The 21,802-nt window shown below is 42.9% G+C and overlaps 1 protein-coding gene across 2 annotated transcripts in view; it reads left to right on the forward strand.

Moving 5' to 3' along the window:
* The window catches only part of fhl3a (four and a half LIM domains 3a), a 46,094-nt gene extending 24,884 nt beyond the window's left edge, over window positions 1–21,210 (forward strand). Inside the window, exons 1-6 of one of the 2 annotated variants that reach the window (XM_014166703.3) lie at window positions 426–660; window positions 10,582–10,766; window positions 11,894–12,068; window positions 18,036–18,205; window positions 18,451–18,637; window positions 18,982–21,210. In XM_014166703.3, coding sequence (XP_014022178.1) covers window positions 10,584–10,766; window positions 11,894–12,068; window positions 18,036–18,205; window positions 18,451–18,637; window positions 18,982–19,139 — 873 coding nt within the window. In that variant the 5' untranslated portion in view covers window positions 426–660; window positions 10,582–10,583 and the 3' untranslated portion in view covers window positions 19,140–21,210. Of the gene's footprint in view, window positions 1–425; window positions 661–10,581; window positions 10,767–11,893; window positions 12,069–18,035; window positions 18,206–18,450; window positions 18,638–18,981 lie in introns of those variants that run through there. The other variant, XM_014166691.3, reaches the window with a different exon arrangement.
* Window positions 21,211–21,802: the final 592 nt, after the last annotated feature.

Raw genomic sequence — 21,802 nt, forward strand, 5'->3', positions numbered from 1 at the left:
AACTTGCCACCTCAATAAAGGCATTTTAATCATGAAGAGTGAGTGCCTTTGTCCTCCTTGTTTTTTTTAATGTTGGGTACTATTGGAAAGCAGCTAGCTAGGTTCTGCGTCATCCCCATGTGCATCGTCATTCATCAGTTAGAAGCGGAAAGCGTCTTTGTGGTCTGTGTCTGCACATTGGCGTGACTGTTTTGTAAGCATGGTGTTATCTCGTTTTCATGAGCAATTTCCTCTGCTTCCTCGGACTTCATTGGCTCACCCCTTCCTCATAGTTACTGTAGTGTCTTTATCTGATACAGCGAATGCCAGCGAGATCAGCTCACAACTAGAAAGTACAAACAGATGTTGCACATGAAACGTATCCCCTAGTTTGACTTTGTTGCCTCATTGTGCCTCTAGTCTCTCTTGTCAACCGACTTGCATAGGCTGAGTTACAGCGGCTTCAGGAAGTATTCATACCCCTAGACTTATTCTGCATTTTGTTACAGCCTAAATTCAACATGTATTAAATATATTTATTTTTTTCTCACCCATTTACACACAATGCGCCATAATGACAGTGAAAACCTGTTTTTAGATTTTTTTTCTTCACATTTTTGGAAAAGGAAATGCATAAATATTCACACCGCTGAATCAATACTTTTGTAGATGCACCTTTGGGTAAGTCTCTGAAAGCTTTCCACACCTGGATTGTGCAACATTTCCCTATTATTTTCTAAATTCTTCAAGCTCTGTCAAATTGGTTGTTGATCATGGCTAGATAACCATTTTCAGGTCTTGCCATTATATTTTCAAGTAGATTTAAGTCAAAACTGTAACTTGGCCACTCAAGAACATTTACTGTCTTGGTAAGCAACTCCAGTGCAGATTTGGCCTTGTGTTTAAGTTTATTGTGAATTCATCTCCAAGGGGAATTCATATCCCAGTGTCTGGTGGAAGCAGACGGAACCAGGTTTTCCTCAAGGATTTTGCCTGTGCTTAGCTCCATTCCGTTTTATTCTGAAATACTCCTTAACGGATACAAACATACCCATGACATGATGCAGCCACCAGTATAGGAAAAAATATGGAGTGTGGTACTCTCTGTGTTGTATGTTTGGGGCAAATCCAATGACTTTTTGTCCTGAATACAAAATGTTAATTGCTTTGCCAATTGTTTTGCAATATTACCTTAGTGCCTTGTTGCAAACAGGATGCGTGTTTTGGAATATTTTTTAATGTACAGGCTTTCTTCTTTTCACTGTCAATTAGGTTAGTATTGTAGAGTAACTAAAATGTTGTTGATCCACCTGTGGTTTTTTCCTATCACAGCCATTAATCTGTAACAGTTTTAAAGTCACCATTGGCCTCATGGTGAAATCCCTGAGCTGTTTGCTTCCTCTCCGGCAACTGAGTTAGGAAGGACACCTTTATATTTGTTGTGATTGGGCATATTGATACACCATCCAAAGTGTAATAACTTTACCATGCTCAAAGGGATATTCAATGTTAGTTTTTTTAATTTTAACCATCTACCAATAGGTGGCTTTCTTTGTGAGGCATTGGAAAACCTCCCTGGTCTTTGTGGTTGAATGTGTGTTTTGAAATTCACTGCTCGACCGAGGGACCTTACAATTATCTGTATGTGTGGGATACAGAGATGAGGTAGCCATTCAAAAATCTTGTTAAACACTGTTATTGGACACAGAGTGAGTCCGTGCATCTTATTATGTGACTTATTAAGCACATTTTTACTCCTGAACTTATTTAGCCTTGCCATAACGGAGGTTGAATACATATTGACTCAAGACATTTCAGTTTTATGAATTTTAAAATCAGACTAACACAACAAAATGTGGAAAAAGTAATGGGATGTGAATACTTTTTAAAGGCACTACTTATCTAGCACGACTTACAGTAGCTAGATCATTCTGTACCCAAAAGCCTAAAAAGGCAGTTGAACCTGACAGCCCGTTGATGTCCTGATGTTAACCGAAGTGGCTAGGCAAATGTCCAGTCATCTTGGCCTCATAGTTTTCTCTATGGAGAGGGTAGTCCTTGAGAATTATCAAGTGTTTAAATCCCAAAGGACACTGACCTTGCCTTGCATTCCAGTTTATGAGTAAAGGGATTGTAATCCTAATGACAGTCTAGCACAAACAGACCATTAAAATATTGTGTAATTCACGCCATTGACATTTATCATTCGTCACCAAATGGAAAGTCTTATCTAGCTGACACGGCATGATGCATTGAGTAAATAAGACCGGGAGAAGTTCCCCATTTGGCGAAGTTCTGAAATGGCCATATTGCCATTGGGCTGTAACACAAATTAACTTTTCTCGATATGCTCAACTGGGCCTTAAATGATATAGTGAAGTGTCCAGTGCTGTATTTTCTACCCATCTCAAAGCCAGCCAAGGAGCTTTACTCTGTCTGGAAGACATCCAGACGGTAGAACTGAGGAACACAATCTGGTGGGATGTGTTTATCCAAACCCATCGTTTCACTTTTCCTCTGCTCTGATTTATGACGTGTCATAGGTTTCAGATCCCACGCCAAGATTGGATTTCCCTCTAAATGTCACCCTCTTCTTTTCTTTTTCTATCTATTCCATTTGGTTTCTTCTTAATTTCTCCTCACTCTGTCTTTGCCTTTTGTCTCTGTCCCTCTCATATTCCCCATTCTAGCCAGTTTAGTGACTGCAACAATTGTCATGTTTAATTTGACAAATACTAAGCAGGTTAATATTAACTAGAGGTCGACCGATTAATCGGAATGGCTGATTTTAATTAGGGCCGATTTCAAGTTTTCATAACTATTGGTAATCAGTATTTTTGGACACCTTTATTTAACTAGGCAAGTCAGTTAAGAACACATTCTTATTTTCAATGACGGCCTAGGAACGGTGGGTTAACTGCCTTGTTCAGGGGCAGAATGACAGATTTTTACCTTGTCAGCTCGGGGATTTGTTTTTGCAACCTTCCGGTTACTAGTCCAATGCTCTAACCACCTGCCTTACATTGCACTCCACGAGGAGCCTGTGTGGCAGGCTGACTACCTGTTACGCGAGGGCAGCAAGAAGCCAAGGTAAGTTGCTAGCTAGCATTAAACTTATATTTTATAAAAAACAATCAATCTTAACATATTCATTAGTTAACTACACATGGTTGATGATATTACTAGTTTAACTAGCATGTCCTGCGTTGCATATAATCGATGTGGTGCCTGTTCATTTCTCATCGAATCACAGCCTACTTTGCCAAACGGGTGATGATTTAACAAGCACATTCGCGAAAAAAAGCACTGTCGTTGCACCAATGTGTACCTAACCATAAACATCAATGCCTTTCTTTAAAATCTATACAAGTATATATTTTTAAACCTGCATATTTAGTTAATATTGCCTGCTAACATGAATTTCTTCTAACTAGGGAAATTGTCACTTCTCTTGCGTTCTGTGCAAGCAGTCAGGTTATATGCAGCAGTTTGGGCCGCCTGGCTCGTTGCGAACTGTGCGAAGTCCATTTATTCCTAACACGATTCTGTGCTTCCAACTTTGTGGCAACAGTTTGGGGAACAGTCCTGTTTCAGCATGACCCTGTGTAAAAAAAATGAGGTCCATACAGAAATGGTTTGTCGACATTGGTGTGGAAGAACTTGACTGGCCTGCACAGAGCCCTGACCTCAACCCCATCGAACACCTTTGGGATGGACTGGTAGGCCGACTGCGAACCAGGCCTTATTGCCCGACCTCACTAATGCTCTTCTGGCTGAATTGAAGCAAGTCCCCACAGCAATGTTTTAATATCTAGTGTAAAGCCTTCCCAAAAGAGTGGAGGCTGTTATAGCAGCAAAGGGGGAACCAACTCCATATTAATGCTCCTGATTTTAGAATGAGATGTTTGACGAGCAGGTGTCCACATACTTTTGCTAATGTAGTGTATATGCATTGATGTTTTTATATACACCAATGGTTAGTTCAATGTGTGTAAACTATATTCCTTTGGGCTGCAATAGGAAGCCATCTTTGTTTCCCCTCTACTCCATGTCTTTGTGATGTAGGATAACTATTGGATAGACTCAGACGAACTGAGGAGTGGTCATAGACTGTACGGAAGTACTCCGTGCACATCAGACTTGCCTGACCTATCAGACTTGCCTGACCTACTGCAGAGCGCTGAGTGGTAATATCCCTAAGGAGACCATTGGTTAGCTCATGTCTAACACACAACCACTCCCAATATTCTGGTAGTCTATCCTTTTTTTATTTTCTCACACTTTAAGATGTCCATTTAAGGCCATTCATGTCCTTCGTATATGTCCTTGAAAAAGAACAACAACTGGTCTCATTCCCAGTCAGTAAAATAGAAGAGGCATTTTGAAACCAGGAGCGCACATTCTTGTCGAAGTTAAAACAGTTGTAGTCGGTAATAATAGCAAGGTTTTGTTGACCTTGTTTGAGTCTCCTTTCCACACTTTGGAAAGGAGACTCAAAGATACAGCAGCATTGATTGTGGTTAACGTCCGTGTATGTGTGTGCGGACTGTCTCGTGGGTGTGTGCCTGTGCTTGTTTGTATGTGTGTGTATATGTTAGAGTACACACAGGCAAGCAAGAGCTTGAAGTCTACACAGAACACCTGTTGGGCAAAGTACACAGGGCGATGTCGCCGTCTAGTACGTCAAGGGCTCTCCTTGCCATGTTTACACCGGCTCAGCTCCAGCAGCCTAACGCTTACTCACCAACACTCTGATCCACTCCAACAGACTAATCCTCAACACATGATTATAGATGAAATGTCGAGAAATGACACAAGTAGAATAGCTATAGAGTCACATTTTTCAGCCCCTAAGACATGCATGTGTTTCCCATAAGATTCACACACGTTAGTAGTGTGCACTCCGGCTATAGATAGGCCTGTAATGCACTTGGTTTATTTGGTTGTCTCGTAAATATCCCCCTTATATCCACACTTTGAAATCCTTTTAGAATAACTTTCTCTGCTCATGCTCCTCATAACATTTTCCTTCACAACAACTTGTCTCATCAATGGTATGCCGGTGTTTTTATAATTGTGAAACATTAGACGGTTATGTCATCATTTGCTTGTGTAGCATACTTCGTGGAACTCGCTACAGTCTCCTCGACAGCCGGGGACCGTCTCTCTCTCTCATCTGTTGATGTAGCACACTGTCTACTGCTTTGTCTGGCAACTCTGACCGTAGCCAAACAGACGTTTTTACAAGCGAATACTCTCATTGGGCGTTGGGACAGGGGAAGAGTGCTAGGGACTGTTCCCAGCACGGAGTGCAACGGCCGGCTCGTTTTGGAGTGAACCGAAGCGTGAGCAAAGTTTGGGCAGGGGATTAGCGGGCTGTCAGTGAAACCGGACCGAGGACTGGGGTTGGTGTGAGGGAGCCCTAACTAACCCATCTCTGGCGCACATTTACATTTAAGTCATTTAGCAGACGCTCTTATCCAGAGCGACTTACAAATTGGTGGATTCACCTTATGATATCCCTTATGATATCCCCCATACCCCATCCTGAGTCAGAGCCTGATCAAACGGCATATAGTGCTGACTGAGGTGGCAGCAATGAGTAAACCACTTGCATATACCCATAGAGATAAAACAATAGAGGCAGATTGCTAGGGTTCTCTCTACACATAAACCTCTCTCTGTTGGGTCTCCAATCAGCCCGCCAACTCGTCTATCGGGGGGGGGGGGTTGTGATGACTAGACTAGACCGACCTTGATGTTCTCTAGCTATCTCACCGGATGTTCTGGCTGAGAATGAGAAACTTCAACTCCAAACAACCGCCTTGAAAGAGTTAAGAAAGACAGAGGAAAAGGCAGTTGTGAGAAGCCACTCCATTTTACCTACAGTGTATATAGCATTTGCTGCATCTGGATGCGTTTCCATCGAGCTAAATGTCTTTCAGGCAGTTGCTAAAGGGAATGTATGTAATATACCAGAATGTATTACTAGTGGAGTATAAGTGACCTTACTGTAAGATATGATGGCATAAACATAATTGTCGTTGGTCGTCCTTGGTGGGGGAGGTAGTGTTTTCCTAGAAGTCTCTGTTAGGGGACTCTGTTATTCACTACTCTAGTGTTTGGGAATGTTATGAGCAGAAAGTGGTTTTTCTTAGTCACTGCGCCCCAAGCACAGAGAATATGGACTCCTCCTTCCGGGAATCCGGGATACACTGTGAGAAATAGTCTAGATCGTAGTTCACTGAGTACCACTTCCACCCCCTACAACCTTCCATCCTCTCCCCCCCCCCCCCCCCCCCTCGTCTGCGCAAACAGCAGCCCCCTCATCTTTTTAGGGGGTGGTGGTGATTGAAAGGGAGGTTGTCTTGCTTTGGTTTCTGGATTCAATCACTTGTGGAGCCCCAGGGTCATACACTGACGTCATGCTCTCTCGCTGTGAGAGCCGGGTCCTGTGGCATCCGGAGTTCATTTACCCGTCAGGGCTGTCCGCTCGCCCCTCACGGATTGTTACTCTTGCATTTCAATACTACAAGACTTAGTCAAAACAACCCGTTCTGTCCTACCATAATATGTATTTATGTATTGGGCTGTGGAATATCGACAAGTGTAAAGTTCCCATCCGTAGTTTAGAGCCCTTTGGAGCCACGGGCTGCTACCTAATCTTAACTGATTGCTGGCAGGCGGGTTATTGTAGCTCAAGCCCTCGTCTCCCCAGGGGCCATAAATAGACTTGTAGTTTGGATGTTGGGACAAAGCAGCCTGGATGGGCCATGCAAGGGGGGAAAAGTGGGCACCAGAATGCCCTGGATGATCCATTCCAGGTACCGAAAGCTTGTATCCTTGGCTGTTTAGACATCTCCGATGCAATATTGGTCCAGCCTTCACAGAACTAGTGCTTACATCAAACTTAAGTGCTTTCTGGCCGTACTTTGAACGACTTGTTTGCAAGCTACTGATACAAATGAACAGGGCAATTAACAGATCCTCCATTTATTTTAGATGAAGGATGATGTCAGAACACAGGCTAACCTATACTTTAAGTACTGTATGAGTATGCACATGCCTGGTCTCGTTCGCCTGTTTGGAAAGCAAGGCTAGCGCATACCTGGTGCGGCAGATATGTTTTGGTTTGATGGCGCAGCCTACGTCTTAGCCTCGTGTCATATGTATAGACAAGTCATTGGCATGAAGCTAGCTAACATTTTACTTTGGCACGCTGAAGAAAGTATTGAACCGTGAGGTTGCAAGATCAAATTCCATCCAATCAACCGTGTTCGGTTTCTCCAAGGTGGTTGTCAGTGATGCGAGCCCCAAGTTTAATGACTATGAAGTGAATAATGGTTGAGTCTCTCAGGTCCTCGGGGGGATAGGTATCAGTTGCCTCATTAGTTGTAGAGATGTGGTAGCCTTGTGATGTGAAACAGAGGCAGCAGGACTCCCCAACAGTAACGCTCCCTAATTTATGGTTCTGTTTATTGAAGGGGGAGGAGAGGGGGTTGAAAGTGCCTCTCCAAAATGGGTAAAGGGGTGTCATTTCAGAGAGAACACATCAGTGGGTTATTTATGAACATTAGGAGCAGGTGAATACATTTTTATCTCGACTCCATCACGCGACTCATTTAAAGCCTTTGTCTCAGGGCAATTCCACATCAACAGAATGTTGATACATTCAAAAAAATATGTCAAACAAAAACCAATGATTGCAAAGATCAACAAATCCTAGAACTCTATGCACAAGGACTACTTTTAACAATTTCCACAAACACATTTACTTGAACAGTGGAATTGCCCCTCACCGAGAGCTGAAACAGTTTAGGTCTGATATTGTCTTTGATCCAGTATTGTGTGTTAATGGTGATTGCAGTGTGTGTGTGTGTGTGTGTGTGTGGACACAGGCAGCACTAGACCTCTAAAGTCTTGATTCATTATCTTATCAGACATTATTATTATTTCTGGGCGGTTGTAAATGGATACCCGGCTGCTTGCTCTGCCAGAGTGCTGTATCACTTACCACAGGGCTTTCCTTCAGCAATGCTGTAGTGTTTTGGCAACCAGATACCATTTGCCATAATGCGCAAACACTATTATTGTGCACTTTAGTGTGTACTTCAGCTAAGATCTAGTATGCCATCAAACTGCTGTTCCTGTAAAAACTGAAAGTATAAATATAACATTACAGTATATGTTAGGGAATATACACTACATGACCAATAGTATGTGGATACCTGCTCGTCGAACATCTAATTCCAAAATCATGTGCATAATTATGGAGTTGTTGCAAGCACAGAATCGTCTAGAATGTCATTGTAAGCTGTAGCATTAAGATGTCCCTTCACTGGAACTAAGGGGCCTAGCCCGAACCATGAAAAATAGCCCCAGACCATTATTCCTCCGTCACCAACCTTTTACAGTTGGCACTATGCATGGGGTCTGTAGCGTTCTCCTGGCATCCGCCAAACCAGATTCGTTCGTCGGACTGACAGATGGTGAATCATGATTCATCACTCCAGAGAACGCGTTTCCACTGCTCCAGAAGAGCCCATTGCCGGCGAGCTTTACACCACTCCAGCCGACGCTTGGCATTGCGCATGGTGATTTTGGGCTTGTGTGCGGCTGCTCGGCCATGGAAACCCATTTCAAGCTCCTGACGAACAGTTATTGTACTGACGTTGCTTCCAGAGATAGTTTTTTAAGTCGGGAGTGAGTGTTACAACTGAGTGAAGTTACGCGCTTCAGCAGTCCCGTTCTCTGAGCTTGTGTGGCCTACCACCTTGTGGTTGAGCCGTTGTTGCTCCTAGACATTTCCATTTCACAATAACATCACTTACAGTTGACCGGGGCAGCTTTAGCAGGGCTGAAATTTGACAAACTGACTTTGTTGGAAAGGGGGCATCCTATGTTGGTGCCATGTTGAAAGTCACTGAGCTCTTCAGTAAGGCCATTCATTAATTTTTTCTTTTACACTTTTTCTCCACAATTTCGTGATATCCAATTACGGTCTTGTATCATCGCTACAAACCCCCCAACGGTCTCGGGAGAGGCGAAGGTAGAGTCCTGCGTCATCCAAAACATGACTCATCAAACCGCACTTCTTAACACGCGCCCGCTTAACCCGGAAGCCAGCCACACCAATGTGTCGGAGGAAACACTGTTCAACTGACGACCGAAGTCAGCCTGGCCCGCCACAAGGAGTCGCTAGGGCGCGATGAGCCAAGTAAAGTCCCCCCCCGGCCAAACCCTCCCCTAACCCGGACGACACTGGACCAATTGTGCGCCGCCCTATGGGACTCCCGGTCACGGATGGTTGTGACACAGCCTGGGATCAAACCCGGGTCTGTAGTGCCTTTGATGGAGTGCCTCTATGGAGATTGCATGTCTGTATGCTCGATTGTATACACCTGTCAGCAACGGGTGTGGCTGAAATGGCTGTATCCACTCATTTGAAAGGGTGTCCACATTTTGTGGATGGGTGGGTAGGTAGGTGGGCGGGCAGGCCGACCGGCCTATCCTGGATTTGTGTTTTCACCAGTCGACTGTGATGAGTTTGACATGAGGGTAGTAGGTCTTCACCGCTGTATCGGTTGGTGGTCCACACAGATTTCCATCTCTTCCCAACATAAATATATGCATTTACCGTTTCATTCCTTTTAATCTCACAGACCGTAGATTCAGAGGGGTTGATAGTGTTACGGAGGAGTGCAAGCAAAGCCCAGAGTGATAGCTCTGTGCAACGCCGTTGTCCGTCTCTGTGTGAGTGCATCTCGCTTTCATCACACAGCAAACAAAAGTGAATAGCCGTTTTGAACTACCTCTCATGAATGTCTCTCTCCATCTCCTGTTCCCTCTGTCCTCTTTCTCACCATGTCTCTCTCGCTCCATCTCCTGTTCTGTGTCCTCTTTCTCTCCCTGTCTCTCCATCTCCTGTTCTCTCTGTGTCCTCTTTCTCACCATGTCTCTCTCGCTCCATCTCCTGTTCTCTGTGTCCTCTTTCTCTCCATGTCTCTCGCTCCATCTCCTGTTCTCTCTGTGTCCTCTTTCTCTCCCTGTCTCTCCATCTCCTGTTCTCTCTCTGTCCTCTTTCTCTCCCTGTCTCTCCATCTCCTGTTCTCTCTCTGTCCTCTTTCTCTCCATGTCTCTCCATCTCCTGTTCTCTCTCTGTCCTCTTTCTCTCCATGTCCCTCCATCTCCTGTTCTCTCTCTGTCCTCTTTCTCTCCCTGTCTCTCCATCTCCTGTTCTCTCTCTGTCCTCTTTCTCTCCATGTCTCTCCATCTCCTGTTCTCTCTCTGTCCTCTTTCTCTCCATGTCTCTCTCGCTCCGTTGAGTGTTAAGGTTTAGTTCAACTTCAGTTCAGTTAAAGGTGAACAGTAGAAAGTGAAATGAATGACCAACAGCCAGAAAAATGCTTGCAAATGACACATTTAACAAACAAAAACACTACAGGTGTTAACATTAAGTTCACTGATGGGTACGGTCTCTCCTTTCTCCAACTCCCTCTCGCCACCCTGCATGTCTCCCTGCCTCCTTGCCGCTCGCCTTCCCTTGCACTAAGGGTTCATTTAAAGGCTCATGTTCATTCCGACACTGCTTTTCTATTGCAGGGATGGAACAAGTCACAATGAGCGACCGGTTCGACTGCGACAACTGCAAGGAGTCCCTGTATGGACGCAAGTACATCCAGGCAGACGGGGGACATGGGGACAACCCCTACTGCATCCCCTGTTACGACAGCCTGTTCGCCAACACCTGCGACGAGTGCAAGGAGCTAATCGGCCATGACGCCAGGGTAGGACTTTCATTTTGGCTCCACTCGTGGGTCATGTTCATTAGTGCATGCAATTCTAGTTGAGTCATTTCAACACTGCAAACTGTTGTTACGTGGTAATGAGTGGTAGTTAGGGGTCGTATCTCGATAATTATGCATTCTGTATGGTAAATGAGGCAGTTGTCTTTCATGGTCTGAATGTGGCAGGGCAAGGTTTAGGCAAATTTAACATGCCATTACAGATGTTTTCCAACCAAGCTCAACTAGCCAGCCTTGCCGTGTCAGACCATGAAATGTTGTGTGAGGAAATGTCTCCTTGTTCCCCACAATGAATGCAGTTTTAATATTTCCTTAATGGAAAACACAAACACGTGAAGTTGATCATTTGCTACAATAAGAAGAGGGAGTGGATGCGGTGGGATAAGCGATGAGGGTGTGTTCTTGGCTAGCGCACACACAGGAGGCCAATGAGTTATCATCGACACCCTCAAAAGCAGCAAACAGACAGTAAAGCCTGTGTTTGTCTTCGACCACACAAACTGTTGCTGTTCCCTGTCTGGAACTCACGCGCATACACTCACACATTCTCTATCCCTCTCTCCTCTTTCCCATCTCCTCTCTTACCTATCACCTCTCCCCTATTCCCTCTGTTCATAACCAGAAACCTCAGTGTTAGCTTGAGTTCTCCAGGTACTTTCAGTGTCAGGATGACTTGGGAGTCACCCAGAGTTTGTTTTCATTACAGATCCGGAAACACTTTAAATTAGATGTATAATGCACTCTTTTCAGATCATTTACAATACTTGACCATGGTGGTCACAGTAGTTCACTGGTCATTTGAAACAGGTCACCAACAGGGTCACCAATGCAATTGTATCCTATGTAAATGTGTAGCCAATAACTTCTACATAACATCCATTACATTGTGTGGCCTACATTACACTCCTTTCCAGGAAGTCCTAGGAATTTGTGTCAATAAATTGTCTTGGATGAAAGAATAGAATAGTACTTTATTGTCAGTCTTGCGAAGGTAACCAGTGCAGTGCCCCTGGAGCAGTTTAGGAGTTAAGTGGCTTGCTCAATGGCACAACGGTAGTGGACAGTAGCTTTGATTATGATCTCGACTGTTGCCCTTGTTGTGTCTCCAGGAGCTGTTCTACGAGGACAGGCACTACCATGAGCACTGTTTCCGTTGTTTCCGCTGTGACCGCTCGCTGGCGGACGAGCCCTTCACCAGCCAGGACGAGGCGCTGCTGTGCAACGACTGCTACTGCAACGAGTTCTCATCCAAGTGTGTGGCCTGTGACAAGACTGTCATGCCAGGTACTGGAGGGAGGCATGGAAACACTATGCATGTAACACTGGAGGCTGGTGGAGGGAGAAATTGCTCATTGTGGGTGTTTTCCATTCATTCCTTTCCAGCCGTTACAACGAGCCCGTCCTCTGATTTTTAAAGTGACACCAGCCTCCACTGACATGAACACAATCACTCCTAGCATATATATTTAACATAAGCTACACTACGCGACACAAGACTAATCATGATCTCCCCCATGTCCTTGGAAATGTTGTCCTTGCGTCACCCTAGCACTGTTCATAATTTCTGCAACTGAGTGTTTAAGATGGTCTGAAGATATAGGCTACTGACCATGAAAAGCACAGAGGCTTTGTCGTATGAAGCTTGAGATCTAGAGAAAAATCTTTGACAACAAAACATTTGCACCTAGCCAGAGAAAGAGAGAGCGAATGTCAGAGAGACAAAGAAGAGCGAGCGAGAAGAAATAGTTAGCGAGCCAGCGCGGCCGGGGCAGAATGTGACAGAGTAATTGCCAGTTTTCCTTACTTGCTGTCTCTGAGCCAAATCCCCGTGCCTTGGAGAGCGGCCAAGTGTCTGACGATAACGAGATAAGCCAGTAAACTATTTCAGCACCACTATCTATCAGCCAAAAACGAAAAGTCATAAAACAGCAAATGATTCCAGGAAGAGTGTGGTGGAGGTGGTCTTTTTTGTTGTTGTGGTTATTTCTCTTTTAGTTTAGACAAAAATTCCCATTACTGTATTCAGTATGCATTGATGGTGTTGGATATCTGAGAACCCTCGTTCAGTAATGATGGCAAAGATAAATATGTCATGTTTCCAGAGCCTGGAAAATAATTACATGTTTTAGTGCCAACCAGATTGGGTACCGTAAATTCCGGACTATAAGCCGCAACTTTTTTCCCACGCTTTGAGCCTCGCGGCTTATAAACAATGACGCGGCTAATATATGGATTTTTCCCGCTTTCAATTATTTTTTCTCCAAATAAACACATTCTGTGACGTGCTCAGTTTTTTGGCGGCATGAAGCTTTCATTAGACCAATGAAATTGCCGAACAGGTTAAGGTCAAACAACTTTTGTTTACTGTTTAGATTAAATCGAGGGCTCTCAAACTTCCCATCATTCTGATTACGGTAGTCATTTTGTCACCCTCATCATGGCAAAGACACAGAGAAATGCATATGATGCAGCTTTCAAATTGAAGGCGATTGATCTGGCTGTTGGAAAAGGAAATAGAGCTGCTGCACGGGAGCTTGGTCTTAATGAGTCGATGATAAGACTTTGGAAACGGCAGCGTGAGGAATTGACTCTGCAAAAAGACAACTAAAGCTTACTGATAATTTATTTTTTGTTACAAGCCGTGTTTCGTTAAAGCCTGTGTGAAGTTCATTTGTTTCAATGTACCGGTAGGCACCTGCGGCTTATAGACATGTGCGCCTTATTTATGTTCAAAATAATACTTTTTTTTAAATTCAGTGGGTGCGGCTTATATTCAGGTGCGCTTAATAGTCTGGAAATTACGGTAATATTATTTGGTCAAACTTTATTTGGATGAAGAATTTTTCTTTAATGAATCGAACGAGAGGGATTTACTCCAGACACCCGAACAGGCCCTCATCCCCAGGAGAAAGAGACGGAGGTTTCGCAGAAGGAGATCGGGGTGCCTTGTGAGGATCCGGGCGACGAGTGGCTAATCTGCCTTTGCCATCGATACTATTGGCCAACGTACAATCGCTGGATAATAAAGTGGCTGAACTAAAAGCACGTATATCCTACCAACGGGACATTAAAAACTGTAATATCTAATGTTTCACCGAGTCATGGCTGAATGGCAACATGAATAACATACATCTGATGGGTTATACGCTGTATCGGCAGGATAGAACAGCAGCCTCTGGTAAGACAAGGGGTGACGGTCTATGTATATTTGTAAAAATTGTCAGACTCTAGCCACCCTAGTCAGACTGTTCTCTCTGCTACCGCACGGCAAGCGGTACCGGAGCGCAGAGTCTAGGTCCAAAAGGCTTCTAAACAGATTCTACTCCCAAGCCATAAGACTCCTGAACAGCTAATCAAATGACTACCCAGACTATTTGCATTGCCCCCCCCCCCCCCCCCCCCCCCTTTACACTGCTGCTACTCTGTTATTTATGCATAGTCACTATAACTCTACCTACATGCAGTTGAAGTCGGAAGTTTACATACACTTAGGTTGAAGTTATTAAAACTCATATCAACTACTCCACACATTTCTTGTTAACAAACTATGGCAAGTCTGTTAGGTCATCTACTTTGTGCATGACACAAGGTATTTTTCCAACAATTGTTTACAGACATTATTTCACTTATAATGCACTGTGTCACAATTCTAGTGGGTCAGAAGTTTATATACACTAAGTTGACTGTGCCTTTAAACAGCTTGGAAAATTTCAGTCAATTGGAGGTGTACCTGTGGATGTATTTCAAGGCCTACCTTCAAACTCAGTGCCTCTTTGCTTGACATCATGGGATAATCAAAAGAAATCAGCCAAGACTTCAGGAAAAAAAGATTGTAGACCTCCACAAGTCTGGTTCATCCTTGGGAGGAATTTCCAAACACCTGAAGGTACCGCGTTCATCTGTACAAACAATAGTACGCAAGTATAAACGCCATGGGACCACGCAGCCGTCATACCGCTCAGGAAGGAGACTCATTCTGTCTCCTAGAGATGAACGTACTTTGGTGCAAAAAGTGCAAATCCATCCTAGAACAACAGCAAAGGACCTTGTGAAGATGCTGGAGGAAACGGGTACAAAAGTATCTCTATCCACAGTAAAACGAGTCCTATATCGACATTATCTGAAAGGCCGCTCAGCAAGGAAGAAGCCACTGCTCCAAAACCGGGTCTTCCAAATGGACAATGACCCCAAGCATACTACTAAAGTTGTGGCAAAATGGCTTAAGGACATCAAAGTCAAGGTATTGGAGTGGCCATCACAAAGCCCTGACATCAATCCCATAGAAAATGTTTGTGCAGAACTGAAAAGGTGTGTGCGAGCAAGGAGGCCTACAAACCTGGTTCACTTACACCAACTTTGTCAGGAGGAATGGGCCAAAATTCACCCATATTATTGTGGGAAGCTTGTGGAAGGCTATCTAAAACGTTTGACCCAAGTTAACCAATTTAAAGGCAATGCTACCAAAATTTTTTCACACATTTCAGAAATTGTCAAAAACTGAGTTTAAATGTATTTGGCTAAGGTGTATGTAAACTTCCGACTTCAACTGTATTACCTTGATTAACCGGTGCCCTCGCACATTGACTCTGTACAGGGTACCCCCTGTATATAGCCTCGCTATTGTTATTTTACTGCTGCTCTTTAATTATTTGTTACTTTTATTTCTTATATATTTTTCTTATCTGCATTGTTGGTTAAGGTCTTGTAAGTAAGCATTTCACTGTAAGGTCTAGAATAGAGCATTTCCATATTGCCGTGTTTGATGATACTGTTATTTTTAAACCGTCAGAATTGCTATGTGTGATTGAGATACTTTGCATAATTATACTTAACTTAACACCTGTTGTATTCGGCGCATGTGACAAATACAATTTGATTTGGATAGTCCAATATACAGTACCAGTCAAAAGTTGGACACACCTACTCATTCCAGGGTTTTTCTTTATTTGTACTATTTTCTACATTGTAGAATAATAGTGAAGACATCAAAACTATGAAATAACGCATGGAATCATGTAGTAACCAAAAAAGTGTTAAACAAATCTAAATCTATTTTATATTTGAGATACTTCAAAGTAGCCACCCTTTGCCTTGATGACAGCTTTGCACACTCTTGGTATTCTCTCAACTGGCTTCATGAGGTAGTCACCTGGAATGCATTTAAATTAACAGGTGTGCCTTGTTAAAAGATAATTTGTGGAATGTCTTTCCTTCTTTAATGCATTTGAGCCAACCAGTTGTGTTGTGACAAGGTAGGGTTGGTATACAGAAGATAGCCCTATTTGGAAAAAGACCAAGCCCATATTATTGCATGAACAGCTCAAATAAGCAAAGAGAAATGACAGTCCATCATTACGTTAAGACATGGTCAGTCAATCTGTAAAATGTTAAGAACTTTCTTAAAATGCTGTCATAAAAACCATCATGCGCTATGATGCCTGGCTCTCATGAGGACCGCCACAGGAAGGGAAGACCCAGAGTTACCTCTCCTGCAGAGGAAAGGTTCATTAGAGTTTCCAGCCTTAGAAATTGCAGCCCAAATAAATGCTTCACAGAGTTCAAGTAACAGACACAACTCAACATCAGCTGTTCAGAGGAGACTGTGTGAATCAGGCCTTCATGGTCAAATTTCTGCAAAGAAGCCACTACACTACTAAAGGACACCAATAAGAAGAAGAGACGTGCTTGAGAAATGGACATTAGGACGTGCTTGAGAAATGGACATTAGACTGGTGTAAATCTGTCCTTTGGTCTCATAAATCCAAATTTGAGAGTTTTTGTTCCAACCGCCGTGTCTTTGTGACGCAGAGTAGATGTACGGATGATCTCTGGTTGTGTGGTTCCCACCATGACGCATGGGGGAGGAGGTGTTGGGGTGCTTCGATGGTGACACTGTCAGTGATTTAATTAGAATTCAAGGCATGGCTACCACAGCATTCTGCAGTGATACACCATCCCATCTGGTTTGGGCTTAGTGGGACTATCATTTGTTTTTCCACAGGACAATGACCTAACATTCCTCCAGGCTGTGTAAGGGCTATTTGACAAAGGAGGAGAGTGATGGAGTGATGCATCAGATGACCTGGCCTCCACAATTACCTGACCTCAACCCAATTGAGATGGTTTGGGATGAGTTGGACCGCAAAGTGAAGGAAAAGCAGCCAACAAGTGCTCAGTATATGTGGGAACTCCTTCAAGACTGTTGGAAAAGCATTCCATATATATATATATATATTTTTTTTTTTTGGGGGGGGTTACTACATGATTCCATATGTTATTTCATAGTTTTGATGTCTTTACTATTATTCTACAATATAAATAACCCTTGAATGAGCAGGTGTGTCCAAACTTGTAACTGGTACTGTAGATCTACAGATACTTTGTTGATGGTCATACTATCTTTAGCATCTAGGGTTAGATTTAGAATAATGGTTAGGCTAAAGGTTAGTGTTAGTGGATAGTTCGTTGAAATGTTGTTGACAGTTATTGAACATCTACTGAACATCTACAAACCATATACTGTACTTGGGAGTTGGGAATATCCAAATAAAGTGTTACATATTATTCTGATATTGTGCGGTCACTAGTGGCTGCTTGTCTAGGGTGGAGTTTTGAGCTGTCAAGCTTCACTTGGTAAAGCTCAGGTGTCATTTTCCTTAGAACTCCAAACCAAACTTAAATCGCCTCAAGAATACCCCCTAAGCCATTTGAATGGAATCCTGAATCCTCAGAAGCACTCGGTCACTTAGATGGATCTGATAGAACAAGACCTGGGTTCAAATACTATTTGAAATCTTTCAAATACTTTAAGCATTTGCTTTAGCCTGCCTGGAGTACCAGGTGGGCAGGGTTTGCAAATGTCTGACTTTTCTATTGGTTCCATTGCAACAGGCAAGTTCAATCAAGCACAGCTTTAAGTATTTGACATTGTTTCAAAAAGTATTTGAACCCAGGTCTGGATTGAGCTACAATAATGTCGGTTGCCAGGGATATTCAGCCGGGCGGGGATGTGTTGTGCACTCTTGACAGGGCTTTTTCTTTTTGTTCTCACTCAATTTTCCCTTCAACAAAATATTTCTTCAACAGTGGGACATTCTGTTGCTATTATTGCTGTCAACTGCCATGCATCTTCTGACTTGGACCTTCTCTTTAGTTTTTTATGCTTTCTACTTCAATATTGTCCTATTGATAAATATCTCCTTCTTTCTCACTTCATTTGTCTCTCCTATCGCTCTATCTCTACACTCCCAGGCACGAGGAAGTTGGAGTATGGTGGCTCCACATGGCACGAGGGCTGTTTCATCTGCCACAGCTGTGAGCAGCCCATCGGCTCCAAGTCCTTCATCCCAGACAAGGATGAACACTACTGCGTGTCCTGCTATGAGGATAAGTTCGCCCCGCGCTGCACCCGCTGCAAAAAGGTCAGTGTGGAAATTTTCCCCAAATTCCCTCTTTTTATTCGACAGAATTATATCCCTGCTTATTCCTTATTTCCTGATTCTGGGAACCAAAGTGGTTAAGGAGTTGTGTGGCAAAAGCCTTAAGAGAGTTTCCATTCTGTATTATTTATTTTTTTAATCACATATTTTGAGTGCATTCCATTCTATAACTTTGACTTGTGGTCTTTGACTAACTATGATGACCTTTGACCCTCTCTTCCCTCCAGGCCCTGGCTAAAGGGGGCGTGACATATCGGGATGAGCCATGGCACAAGGAGTGCTTTGTGTGTACTGGCTGCAAGGTGCAGCTGGCAGGGCAGCACTTCACCTCGCGCGAAGACAACCCCTACTGCCTCAAGTGCTTCGGCAGCCTATACTCCAAGAAGTGTGAGGCCTGCAGCAAGCCTATCACAGGTAGGGTCAAAGGTCATAGACAGCTATTATGACCCAGGAGCAGGGGACAGTTGAGAAATTCGGCTATAGACATGTATTTTGTTCTGAGGATGCAGATTTACTGGGTAACTGTTGGCCATGTTCCAGGCTGCCTACATAGCAGTCACGCACCAAATCGCAAAAAGGATGGATAACATGGCATTCAATCATTGGTTATTTTTACTCGTGGCTACTGCATTGCAGATAATCTGGAACGCGGCCATTGATTACACATGTTTATGTATGGGAGGAGACCTCAGTGGCTACTTGCTGTTTGTTAAATAACTATTTAAATGTCTAAAATAACACCTTCCTGTCTTGTCAAGGTTTTGGCGGAGGGAAGTACATCTCGTTTGAGGAGCGCCAGTGGCACCAGCCCTGCTTCACCTGCACAGAGTGCTCCGTCTCTCTGGTGGGGGCAGGCTTCTTCCCCAATGGAGACCAGATCCTGTGTCGTGACTGCAACACCAACAGCAATCTATAGACTACACACACACACACCGTATCGCCCCTCTCGTCACACACGCCCGCCTAGGTCAACCCCATCACTGCCAAGGTTGTTAACACAGACCCACAGACTGCCTCTCAGGTCATGCCCACACACACACACCTTGCTCACTAGACCACAGCTCAATCCCTCATCCTCCCTCAGTGCTTTCTGCTGCATGCTGTCAAATACCAGAGCTAAGCATCAGGCTACTGAAGCACAGACAGAAATCAGCCAGCCTAAAGTTGATCTAACTTGGCAGAGGCACGTTTTCATGACCAAATAGATCTACATTTCCTTCACCTGTATGTATGGGGTGACTTTTAGGTCAGATTATGTTTGGTTTAACAGAGGAAAAGGTATTGTCTTTGGACAGAACTGAACCGTTCTGAACATCAGCTGGACAATTTTAAAATTATTAATGGTGTCATTTGATGGATTGCCAATGATCTACCAACCAAAAGAATGATGTACCAAAGAAATGTAACTTCTACCATCAAAGAATTAACTGGTATTGGGGGGGACCATGGATCCGAATTCACTGAAGAATTGAATTCCACTATCGCTACTCCAATGTTCTGTATTAGAGGCTGTAGCATTTTAATATGTGAGGATAACATTGACCAACATGCAAATAGTCCATCGAACATTTTTCAAAATCATACAATTTTTGATGTCGTTGCTATCTAGACTGGAGCGGGGAGATCCACTCCAAGGCTTTCCTTCTCCACAGTAAGACGTGACTATGTGGGTGGAAAAAAAGGGTTATGTGCCTTTTTAAAAATGCCATACTTTATATAGTATGTATTATCAAACCAAAGAAAAGAAAAATGCTTCCAGCTATGCAAACTTGCTCGAATTTTTGTATGAACGCATCACCGCTAATCTATGAAAGCCACACTTTGTAAAGCAGCTACAGAACACCATTTACTACGTTGTAAATATGTTATGCAAGTAAAGTATGTTTGAGTGATTCAATGCTGATAATTGCAGTTTTGTGCATATGACTGTTCTCCTATGTCAATTAGGTTTCAAGCAGTATTTGCTGTCATGCTTTAGTTGTTACTTACTTTACTTTACTTAGCCGTATCATGATTATTTGAAGAGAATAATATGTTGCAGTAGTTTGTTTATGCAGTTGTCAAACACTGCTCCAGAAAGTTCATGTCTTTATAGTATACTAAAGAATAGGTCCAAGAGATGGGGGGGGGGGGGGGAGATGTTGAGAGAACGTGAAAAGAAAGATGGCTTGGTGGTGCTGGAGAAAACCAATGAAGTCAGTTAAGGCATAAGCGAAACGCTGTTATGTATTTGCACTATGGCTAAAATATTCCCCTCGCTCCCATAATCTGAACATACGAATGCAACTCAAGCATTTATATATGGAGCAACACCTAAACCACTCTGCCTTTTTTAACAACTATTGTTTACTTTTTTTCCATGTTGACACTTCTCTATGATATTTTTCATCAAGCATATTTCCTTTTTTCGCCTTTTGTATTTAATCTTTCTGTTACTATCGCTGTCGTTTGATAATGAATGGGCTAGTCCCAAAGAAGCTGAGCTGCATTTCATCAACTAAGTGGTATGCATGTCTTTACCAGACATGGGTTCAAATACTATTTGAAATCATTTCAAATACTTTAGCTGGGCTTGATTGAGCTTGTCTGGCCCAATGGAACCAATAGAATAGTGGCAAAACTACAAACCCCACCCATTTGCACTTCAGGCAGTCTAAGGCAAATGCTAAAAGTATTTGGAAGATTTCAAATCGTATTTGAACCCAAATCTGGTCATTACTTGTTTGCCTAAAAATGTATATTGATTGTTGCTGTTGATTGTTTGTCACTTATAGAAAAAATCTAAACAATATCTATATTTCATTATTTTGAGCTTTGATGCTGGCAAGTCAGAGTTGGCAAATGTGCTTTTTATGATTCTAAAAAAGATGGAGAAACACCATCTGTGTGATGGACGAGTTGATTCAAATCAGTTGAAAATATATAATGTTAAATTGTTAATTTGTATGACCTGTTTATAAAATGTTATTAAAGAAATCTTAGAGTAACTTTCATTTAAAAAATTGTTTTTTTAAAATGTTTAATCAAACCTAATGGTTAAGACTTAGTTATTGTGAAACACCTCAATTCTGGTCTTAATTTTGACAGTTCGTTGCAAAAGTCATATTTTGGTCTTTTAGTAGTAAATTTTGCTCTTTGGTTCAACTCTACCATTGAAACCACCTACAAGGTGCCTCTAAGTCATCTCAAGACAGGTATTTAGTATGAAATACACTCGCTTCTATATGAGCTGGTGGTACCACCACAAGGCTTAATTTAAATGGTCTTGGTAAGTGGAGTGTGCCAATTTACATATTGCATGATGCTTCCTTGACTAGACTACTGACGTTACAAAGTTCAAAAGGAAGTAAGGCACATTTCCGCATATGACCAAATTGAACGTTTTTGCTTACCGTTTCATACACATGTGCTTTTACAAATAAATAAACATGTAGGCTAAAAGGATTGTTTATTTGTAGCTACATTCATCATAAGAAATAGATGACAATGGTGGTCATGTCAACTAGTTATATTTTTTCCAAAACCGCTGACTGATTGGTGGCGCAGGCCTGTATTTACAATATTCATCCCATGCCAACG

The sequence above is a fragment of the Salmo salar genome, chromosome 02 (assembly GCF_965601325.2).
Source record: "Salmo salar chromosome 02, fSalSal1, whole genome shotgun sequence".
Classification (NCBI taxonomy): domain Eukaryota; kingdom Metazoa; phylum Chordata; class Actinopteri; order Salmoniformes; family Salmonidae; genus Salmo; species Salmo salar.